The sequence below is a fragment of the Amblyomma maculatum genome, chromosome 1, assembly GCF_055883805.1.
Source record: "Amblyomma maculatum isolate TAMU_Amacu chromosome 1, ASM5588380v1, whole genome shotgun sequence".
Taxonomy (NCBI): Eukaryota; Metazoa; Arthropoda; class Arachnida; order Ixodida; family Ixodidae; genus Amblyomma; species Amblyomma maculatum.
In genome coordinates this window covers 262,296,435-262,307,153 of record NC_139344.1, presented here as the reverse complement: position 1 = coordinate 262,307,153, position 10,719 = coordinate 262,296,435, and the positions used below count along the sequence as shown (strand labels likewise).

Here is a 10,719-nt window from a genome sequence, read left to right as displayed (position 1 = left end):
GAGCAGCAGCCCGAGTCAAAGCCATACCGAATGCACTTCGCTGCGGAGATAACGCGAGATGCTGTTGATGGAAGCATTGTGTGCACTACGAGTTACCGTGGGTCAGTCAGGAAGTGCCGATATGTCCTATTCCGTTTTTGTTCTACCGAATCGCCAAAGAAAGGGGTTGAGAGCTGCATCGACCCTTGAAGCGGATCCACGCGAACCCTCGTATTTTATCGCTGCGAGCACATGCCGTCCATGCACAGTTATCGCTGCACGCTTGAATATGCACCATGAGCAGCTCACGTGCGCACTCCATTTATTTCGAATCGTATAAACGACTACTATGTACAGGAACAGGTGCACTAGGAAGGCAGTCAGGATGCGGGCAGGTTTTCGTGCAGGTAAGTCATGGTGCCGGACTCTCCGAAGTCCTGTACCACGTTTCCGCTTCCCCTGAGCAGCCACTTGGTAGTCAGCAGTCCCTCCATGCCAACGGGCCCACGGGCGTGGATGCGGCCTGTGCTGATGCCCACCTCGGCACCTACCACGGGGAGAATGACACGCGTCAAGCACGTACGGCACACATACACACAAGTAGCATAAGAGGCAGTCTCATCTCAAACGGATCTTGAAAGTCTTTTAAACCTGCTGCAAAACTCAGTAGCTTTGGGATTGCGGGATCGAAGGCGAAATGCGAAAACATCCGTGCGCTGCTTCTGTGTACACTAAACAACTCCCCTCTAGTTTACAGGGTTCAATGTCCCAAAGCGACTGAGGATATATGAAGAACACCGTAGAGGAGGGCTCTGAATCATTTCGACTACCTGGGGTTCTTCAACGTGCACTGGCATCGCACAGCACACGTAAGCTCTATACAAAAACTCTAGAGGGGCAGCATTAATCGGAAGGAGCTCTTCAGCAGGAGAGAAGTAAATAAATAGGGAGAGACGGAGGAAGGTGCCTGGCGGCCTTCTTTGCACATATGGTTTAAAACTAACGGGAGAAATCATATGTAAAGGATTTTTTTTTTTTTGCTCCAATTTATGAAAAAAAAGAAAAACGATTCCCGCGCTCCGCTAGTATGCTCGACGCTATGTGACGTAAACAGTTCACAGTTAAAGCGTCTGTACCTATAACATATATATTAATTTTTCGTGAAACCACGATCTTTAGTACTCTTGACATCAATGACAAAGGTAGCCTTCTTAAACAGCCCTGATGAGCCGGTGCAACGGAGATTTTGTAAAGTAAATAAGCATGCATAAATATATTTCAAATCAATGTGCTTTAGATACGCTTTATAGAAGCAGCTAGTTATGTGTAGTTCAAATACACATTATAGAAGTAGCGCGAGTTTTAAATCGTAGAATAACCAACTGGGAAAAACAAGACCTTTGCCCCGAAAGTGAACGGAATGAAAATTAACAAAAAATATCAGTAAAACGAGGTTGGTCTGCTTGACAAGCGACGCGTGCAGCCTCCCAATAATATCGTCGGAACATACCGACAATTCGCTCTGTCTTGACACACGGTGCGAACCGGGGAAATCGGCGAGATTTGGCGCGTCTGCAGGCTACAGAGTTCCAGCATTTGCGTAGTGCAACCGACTTTTTATAATTTTCTTCGTATAGGGTATTAGGAAATCTGGATTCTTATTGAAAATATAGTCAATGATTTTACTAAAGCTAACAAATTTTCAAGCGGAGAATAAATAATGGTTACCTTCTTCATGAATGTATGTATGTATGTATGTATGTATGTATGTATGTATGTATGTATGTATGTATGTATGTATGTATGTATGTATGTATGTATGTATGTATGTATGTATGTATGTATGTATGTATGTATGTATGTATGTATGTATGTATGTAGTTGCATGTGCATTGCCTGTACTTTGTACCCGCTGCTGTTGCGCCCAGTGGGGCCAGGATCTCGTCAGGAGACTAATTACCTCCTTTTGTCCTGCCCCACGGGCAGTACCATGTATTGCCCACACAATCACTGAATAAAATAAAATAAAATATTCAGTCCCTATATGATTATGCATTCGAGCTCGGGGGGTCTCAGATCCCGACACTTCCCTGACTAAGCCTTGCGCGCATCTTCGGAGCATTACGTACAACTGCACATACCAGCCCGGATAAAGGACGGTAACATGTGACCGAGACGATGAATTTCTTAGTGCGGCCTCTTCCGCAACGTTCTATCCAAGACAGTAAATGGTTATGTCCGTTTATTCCACATGACGTGTAAACAGTACACGAACTGTGAAGCATACCATGCAAGCAGCTACGGTGCCCATCGCTTTATCTTGCCCTGTGTCAACGTGCCCGTTCAGCACTCTGCTTTCCAAGTGCTGTCCACAGCTGTTGAACAGTCATCTCTAAAGCGAATGCTCCTACGGCGCTTCTGCGATATAGTCACCCTTTCTGTAGACGTTTGAGACATTTTAGTGATTGGTGCAGGACGCAGAGATGAAAAACATGCTTAGTTTTCTTAAAACATTCATCAGGCATTATGCGCTGCCAACTAAGTTCGTTCTTCTAAACTGACACTGAGTTGAGCAGCTTGTCATGGTATACAATATTTGGCGCTTCCACACTCGCAGCCAGCGCTGCAAGAGACAACACAGAACTATGATATTTCCGCTGTCTGCATAGCCGGGTTCAATAAGAACTATAGTCCCAGGATTAAGGTCTTTGCCTGCTCGCAACAAACTGCAACGTCTCCAAGGACCAAAGGTAGTGAGTAACGTCCCAAACTTGTACCTAGGATATAGCTGAGATGTCGCAGACCGTAGCAGAAGGCTGCGAGATAATTTCAGCCAGCCTCAAATTTGACGTGCGGCGACATCGCACAGCCCAATGCCTTTTTTTTTTTGCATTTAATATTCATCGGCATGCGGCCACCGTAGCTGCGATGCGACCTAATGACCTTGGACTCGAGGACCGGACGCTAGAATCATGAGCAACCATGGCAGATAGGAATTTCGTGTCTTGGTTAGCTGCGCATTCATAGAGCAATTAACATTCCAGCTTGACAAGCACATGAATTCACTTAAGGTCATTTCTTTTCTTTTTACTTTTATTTGTCTAAGGCTGCTCTGATGTGATGCAGAGACAAATGAAGGCCAATGACAAGATCAGCCTGCTCTGTCCAGTGCAAAGGCATCACTTTCCTCTGAACGAGCAAAAATGCATACCACCGCTTGTAGCTCAGCCAAACTGTTGTTGCAAAACGCGAGCAAATTATGTTCGAAGCAGGAATAACCTAGAAATTCGATTTAAAAAGGTTAAAAACAAGCCTTACCGAGCCCGAATCGGTAGCCATCGGCAAAACGCGTGCTGCAGTTGTGGAACACGCAGGCGCTGTCCGCTCCCTGAAGAAACCGCTCCGCAGTGTCCTCTGAAAAACAAGCGAGCGTTGCTATGGGACTTTCTATTGAGTCATTTCAGAGTGCTTACTGTTCTCTGTCACGATGACATCTGTATGAGAACTGCCGTGGGTGTTGATGTGCTCGAGTGCCTCTTCGACCGAGTCGACCACTTCGACGGCGCACGCGGGCCCGCTGTACTCAATTCGCATGGAGTGCGCCGCCGGCGGTCCAAACGTGAGCAGCTGCGCCATCCTGGGCCCAGAGTACAGGCTGACGCCCTGCGCCTTGAGCGAGGAGCACAACTCGGAGAGGAAGCCGCCTTCCACGTGGTCATGGTGCACGAGCAAAGTCTCCATGGCGTTGCAGGCCGCCGGATAGTCGCACTTTGAGTCTACCACAATGCGCTTGGCCTTCTGCATGTCCGCTTCGCGGTCCACGTAGACGTGACAGATGCCATCGCTGTGACCCAACACAGGAATACCGCGGCTCTTGTGCTGTATTTCGCGCACCAGTTGGTTCGAACCCCTGGGTATGATTAGATCGATGTAGCCCTCGAGCTGAAGCAGTTCATCAACGTCCTCACGCGTGCTAACCAGAGCCAGAGCATCGGCAGCGCCGTACGGCTTGAGGCACTCCTGCAGCAGCTGCCAGAGACAGCGGTTTGTGTGAGCAGCCTCATGACCGCCCTTCAGTAAGAGTCCATTGGCTGTTGCTACAGCTAGCGCTGCCACCTGCGGCAGGCAGTCCGGGCGAGCCTCAAAAATGACGAGCAGCACGCCGATGGGCACTGTCACCTGGCTAAGTTCCATACCTTCGGCCACGCGGGTCTTTCGCAAGACGCGGCCAAGCACGCTTGGCGACGTGTTTGCGATGGTGCGCAGGCCGTTAGCCAGCGCAGACAGCTTGGCCGGCGTCAGTGCAAGACGCGCAAGCATGGGCGGGCTGAGCCCCTGCTCGCGGGCCGCGGCCAAGTCCCGTTTGTTGGCTTCCATGATGTCCGCCGTCCGCGTTTCCAGCACGTCAGCCATAGCCAGCACGGCGCCCGAGCGTTGCGCCGCGTCAAGGGACTCGAGTGTACGGCTCGCCTTCCGCGCATTGGCGGCTATTGACTCGAGGGAGATCATCTTGGTCCGGTGCTCGGTGAAGAAAGTGCCCACGCGCTTGCCTTGCACGATGCGTGTAATGGACATCTCTTCGAAGCCACTGCCAATGACGACGGACACACCATGCTCGAGTGCCCAGGATGCCGCCTTGATCTGCACACAGTCATCGATCTTCGATGCGTACTGGGCGAGCTGGTGCGTGTGAATGGCGGAAGCCAGTAAAAAAGACGTTACAGCACTGAAAGAAGTAGGAAGCATTGGCACTAATAACTGAACTTTTACACAAGTGAAATTTTGGTTTTTGGAGTTTAACGTCCCAAAGCGACTCGGGTTATGAGAGACACCGTAGAGGAGGGCTCAGGAAATTTCGGCTACCTGAAGTTCGTTAACGAGCACTGACATCGCACAGCACACGGGCGCCTCGCTTTTCGCCTGCATCGAAAAGCGGCCACCGCGGCCAGGGCACAAGTGGAAGTGGTATGTCTTAACGTCCCTAAGCAGCTCAACCTATCAGGCAACCGTAGTAGAGGGCTCCGGTTTAATTTGGACGACCTGAATACCTTTAACGTGCAATGACAGGCTGCGCACAGTACATGGGTACGGGTACATTTTCGTTCGCCTCCATCAAAACGTTGCCGCCGCAAACGGGTTCGAACGCGGATACTCCGGCTCAGTAACCGGGTGCTCAACCATTAATCCACCGCAGCGGTTGTTTGCACAAGTGAAGTTTTATTCAGTTGTTAGCGCTAGCCCAGTACGCATCTTTGTGTGTTGTAACGTCATTTTCACACGCTTCCACCATGAGCCTATAAGTAACACGTGCTACTTTATCGAACTGCACTGAACAAAGGCGTTCATTTATTGCTACACACGTTTCCATCAGCTTAACGCAACGTATAGAGTAACCACCTGGCATTTTCACTAAGTGAATGCTTTTTTTCCATGCGCTATGATAACGGCTTTTTTTTTTTTTTAGTTAGCTTTCTCGTGATAGAATGTAGGTCGCACCTGACGAATTTTTCATAATCTGCTAAAATTTCCATTTTCATAATGACGGACCGCATTTATTCTTCATCGCAACGAATTTACGCTTTCGGTTTACATGTATTTACAAGGTTTTTCTGGAGAAAGATTATCATTTTTTATTTTTTCTACATCGAGATTTCCCGACACACATTCTTTTTTTATGTATTCAAATATTTACTTACATCCAGACAATAACACCCTTCGGGCGAAATGCACGAGCTTGAATAAATGAAAAGCCTCAGAAATTAACGCAAAGCATTTTAGCTTATCGCTCACCTTGGACTCCATGCCTCCGAGGCCCCCCTTGGACTTGGATCCAAATTTGATGCTCCCGTTGAATGCGGGGTTGTAGGTGTGCAGGAGCTTGGCACCGTCCTGGTTCGGAGGATGCGTATATATGCCCTCCACGTCGGACATCATAAGCAAGAGGTCGGCGCCCGCTTGGACGGCCAAGTGGGCCGCAAGGCTGTCGTTGTCGGTGAGGCCCACTTCCGCGCTGTGCGCCTGTGCACACCGAAAAGCGGCGTTCACAGACCAGCTACCTCCTTTCGAAAAACAAAACTTTCTTTTTCCCCTCACCTGATCTTCCAGCTGCGGTGAGGAGACGGCATCGTTGGTGTTGATGATGGGTATAATGTTGAGCCGGATGAGCTCGAGCAGCGTCTGGCGCAGCCAGTGCCTGCTCTCCGGGTTGTAGAAGTCCGGCCGGGTGACCAGCACCTGGGCGATGTTGACTCCGTACTGGTTGAACATGGCGTCGTAGAGGGCCATCAGTCCGCTCTGGCCGACGGCGGCTGCGGCCCGCTTGTTGGGGTTGTGCGCCTCCTCGGCGGCCGGACGCGCTGTCCTCTCGCGCAGCGCCAGCGTCTCGCGCATAGACATGGACATGCGCATCTCGCGGTTCAGCCGCAGCTTCCCAAAGGCCACGGCGCCGCTCGTCACCACAAGCATCTCGCGGCCCTCGTTGTGCAGCTGCGACACCTGCTCCACGATGGAGGCGAGCCGACCCAATGCCAGGCCGCACTCGTCCTCACGTGTGAGCACCGCCGTGCCAAGCTTGACGACGACTCGTCGCGCAGCAGCCAGCTCACTGCGGTAGGCTGCCGGTTGCCGGGCGGCCCGCTGATGCGGCTCCAGGCCCGCCCGGCCGCCGTAGGACAGGCCGCGGGTGCTCACTCGCAGCCACATGATTGCTTTGCGCTCGCCCGAACACCACTGGCAGAAGCCGACTGCGGCAGTTATCAGCGCAGTATGAGAGGAGCGTGCATGTCTCTCAGTACTCGCGACTCAAACGCTTTCCCACACTCGTGTCGTCACGCAAGGTCGAGCGGTGGCAGAGAGTGCTCTTGTCGCCTTTCTCTCAACCCAAGTGCGACACCTTCACTATCTGCGGCTGCCAATTCTTCAAACGTCGCGGTGGGCGCAGACCCAAGCGTTATCCGCATTGCGCAAGCACACTCCGTAGAGGTCAAGAACTCTGAAGCAAATGTATTGTACTCGCCATTAAATTGCTGTGCCCACACTTGACTGCACGGCTCTCCGAAGCGCTGATGCAAAGCATGAAGTTCCAGGTAATCGAGAGGGCATAAACGCAAGGGGGGGAAGCGTTCTCATCTAGCAGCTTCCAAGTATGTGACACGTTTGCATAAATAATCATGCACACGACGTTGGTACACTGCAAAATTGCGATGAAAAGAAATGCGAACAATGGAGAACGTGGAAGCCTGTCTGATCCGCGTTCATCCGCTTAGCCACAGATATGCAGCTGCGGCCCACGTGGGTGAAGCGAGCGCTATGACGGAAGCAAAATCAAAGCATTTTATTCAGCGAGCTAAGAGCGCTGGCTTCACCCCACTACCGCCAGCCAAACCGCGCTGCTCAAGCCACCACTTCTGTAAAGACTGAATGTGGTGCTCTAGTATAGTCAAACGAGAAAACGAACGTAAAAGGAAACAGGAGCAAATATGTGGCTAACCAGATGAGCGCTTCAATCTGTAATGGAAATTGCTTGAGCTGACTTTTTTCCAAGCTCTCCATTGTTTGCATTTCTTTCCATTGCGATTGTACAAACATATTGCAGATTGAGGATATTTTAGAAGCACAACGGATAGCCTACGTCAATGTGGCGTTATACAGCAGCCAATCCTTGCTGACTTGCATAGTAGGTGCGAAAGAGTGTCCGCAAAACACTCTCACTGAGCTTCGACCTGGTGATGGTAGAAACATTTATTGCCAATATTACAGAGGGTGGGGGCGCAACCCCCTGCATTGAATTTGAGAGCCTTCTCCATGTATGTAAGGCCCTCTCAAAAAGCAAAAGCAAGCTCTTGGAGAGCTATCTATAGCGAGAGCACTAGTAATAATTTTGCGCTGGTCCTGATCGGAGGTACTTGCTCATTCTACAAAAAGATAATGTTTTGCGCGAAGAGCAGCACAATAGTAGGTGCTCCTAGTAATCTAGGACCATCTCTGGTGAAGGAGGATGTGAGAATGAGGGGCAGGTGAGTAGTGTGTGTAGAAAGTCACCAGGCTTGCAACAGAGCTTGCAGGAAGAAGGAAACTGGTCAGGAAAGCAGGCGTGGAGAAGAACGGAGTATGAGGCTGTGCGCGTTTGTAGCTTGCGCCAATGGGCAGCTTTGGTTATTTTGAAAGTCGGAGCAGAGGGTGCGTAAGTTCTATTTTCGCGGTAATAGTTAAGGATGTCACGATTCACGAAAGGACAGCAGACACTCCCAGGCAGAGGTGGGCAACCTCATGAGGTTTAGACCTCATGAACTTCAAAATGACCTCAACCTCACGGAGTGAGGTGATGTTGAGGTGAGGTCGGTGACAGCTCGAAATTTTTTGAGTGAGGTCACGAAATTGGACCTCAACCTCACGCTTGAGTTTGAGGTTGAGTGAGGTCGAAATTGTGAGGTCCAGGCTTTTTGCTGTTGCCGCGACTTTCTTCGAAGAGCGCCCCTTTTGACGCGGAGCTCGAGCGTACTGCCGCGGTGTACCCACCGACTCTCGGTGTTTGGTTACCCCCCGTTCGGACGACCGGATGCCGCAGCCCCTGTCCAGCTTTCGGCATACCACCGTAATGTCCGCAGCCCGAGGACGCTTCCCTCTGGTCTTCTTGGAAGGAGATATATTTTCTTTTTACTTCACGGACTCCTCTGACTTGTTTGTGCCGATGCTTGCCGCAGGCTCAAACACCCAGGAGCGCGCAAAGCACATAACTCACGTTGACCCGCGGCGCTTTTGTTGGTTGCCGCAAAGAAACAAGCAAACTAAAAAGCGAAGCAAATTGTCTTTGCGCAGACGGCGCAGGGCAGAACTGTTTGTCGTGTGCATGCCCGTTTCCAGGCGCTAACGTCACGGCTGCTGCCTTACATTCGATAAAGGACCCCGCTGCAGATTACACGGCAACTTAGAAACTTACAAAATTAACAGAAAATGGTGCAGAGAAATTGTTAGAAGACGTGATCTGACAGATAAAAAAAATGAAAACATGAACAAACCAGGGAAACCGGCACAATACCATCTGAGCATTTATCGAAGTCCTCCCTTTCTAATTGTACGTCATCGTTCTATATTGCGGTCCTGTAAATTTATATTCTTGTATTCTCCAGAACAACCTCTCTTTGGTCTTGTGCTGCTTGTTTCTTCTAACAGATTCACAGGTGGCCCCGAACAACTTCAATGGGATGAAGGTGCTGGCGTTCCTTATATAACAAATAAAGCGGTGAAACATGCAAGAAAATGAAACGAACGGAATAGCTTGTAAGACGCAGCTCGTATACGGGAAAGAAGCCTGCGCATGTTAACCATTTGCCTAGATAGACGAGAAAACAAAATTATATGGGGCTTGTATGCGGTAAAGCCCCAATAAAAAAAAAATGTTTTTTGCACCGCTAAGGCCCTTTGTTTCTCTCTCAAATTCTAGTGAAATCAAGCAATGCAGGAGGAAGGAGGAGAGTATAAGGGATTCTTAACTTCATAATATCAGGTTTCTCTTGAAATCTCTTATTCAGGCGCAGAAAAAAAAAAAGAAAAGCGTTCTCCTACATGTTTTTATGAGCTAGAAAGTATTGAGATGGTTTCTGGCTCGACATTTTGGTGTCCAGACGGAAGAATTGGTGTGGCAAACTGAGCGTGTCTCTTTTGTGCTCCCGTCAGCTCCAGACGGACAAATCAATCGGATGAAAATTTTTGTGGCCAGATGTCGGAATAATTTTTTCAGACATTTGTGTTTTTTTTAATCAATTTAGATATACGTGAATGAAGCCAATTACATGCTAGCACTGAGGAATGCAGTACTAAGTCCATGTCTCAAGCCTTCTATAGACCTTTTACAGAGAGTAGTTCCATTCTCCTTAATAGGTGGCGCCACTAGGACGGCCGTCATTGCTGGCCTTCGGAACACATCGGCGCGCACTGCGGACAGCTGCTGTGCATCTTGTGTAAGAATACCGGCTGACTTTTAAACACCGCTGCTTGGATGCAGGTGTCATCTGTATTGTAGAAGTATTCTGCGAGGAAGTAGAGCTAATGACCCTGTTGTTTATTGACGGAAGAACAGACGATGCTTTCTACATAAGGTGCACATCATGGCCTAGGCCACTGTTTTTCTCGGAGTTGTATCACGACTTCATGTTCCTTTCTGGGAGAAGAAAGCACGTGTGAATTGTAGAAAAAGGCTATACCTCACGCACCAGCTCATTTTAGCACCGGCAGCAGCCATGGGAATGCGAGAACGACCCTGACGTTTTCTGGGGAGCTGCATATATTACGCCTTTGCACTGCTACCGCGCTATTTTCGCAGGGCGTTAAGAAGTACCTTGACATGGCTATTAATGTATATGCATTTATAAGTTTTTTGATGGTGCGGAGAAGGAAAGTCAATGTGGGCATGACAGTAAGCCTTCTTACTTTAATTATAGGTACTGTTCCCAAGGATATGCGGTATTGAATTCCGGCCTCGGTGGCTGCTTTTCGATGGAGCCGAATACCCAGGCGCCCGTGTGCTGTGCAATATCAGTGCACGTTAAAGAACGCCGAGGGGTGGGAATTTCCGCATCCTCCACTCATAGCCTGAGTCGCTTTGGGACGTTAAACCCCACAAACCAAACGAAACATTAATTAGACAAGCAGTGCTGCAATACATGTTATAACTGCTGCTTTTATAAAACTAATGCACAATCAGAGGGAATAATCAGTAATCTATTCAGTTTTACAGAAAAT

At 49.3% G+C, this 10,719-nt stretch overlaps 1 protein-coding gene across 1 annotated transcript; it reads right to left on the bottom strand.

Moving 5' to 3' along the window:
• Positions 1-257: 257 nt before the first annotated feature.
• Positions 258-7,000, bottom strand: P5CS (Delta[1]-pyrroline-5-carboxylate synthase). The gene is made up of 5 exons (XM_084587021.1): positions 6,073-7,000; positions 5,770-5,997; positions 3,453-4,620; positions 3,298-3,393; positions 258-526 (listed from the first exon to the last, which is right to left on the bottom strand). Exons 1-5 carry the CDS (start codon positions 6,679-6,681, stop codon positions 360-362), a joined length of 2,268 nt encoding a protein of 755 aa, XP_084443147.1. The 5' UTR covers positions 6,682-7,000; the 3' UTR covers positions 258-359.
• Between the last annotated feature and the right edge of the window lie 3,719 nt (positions 7,001-10,719).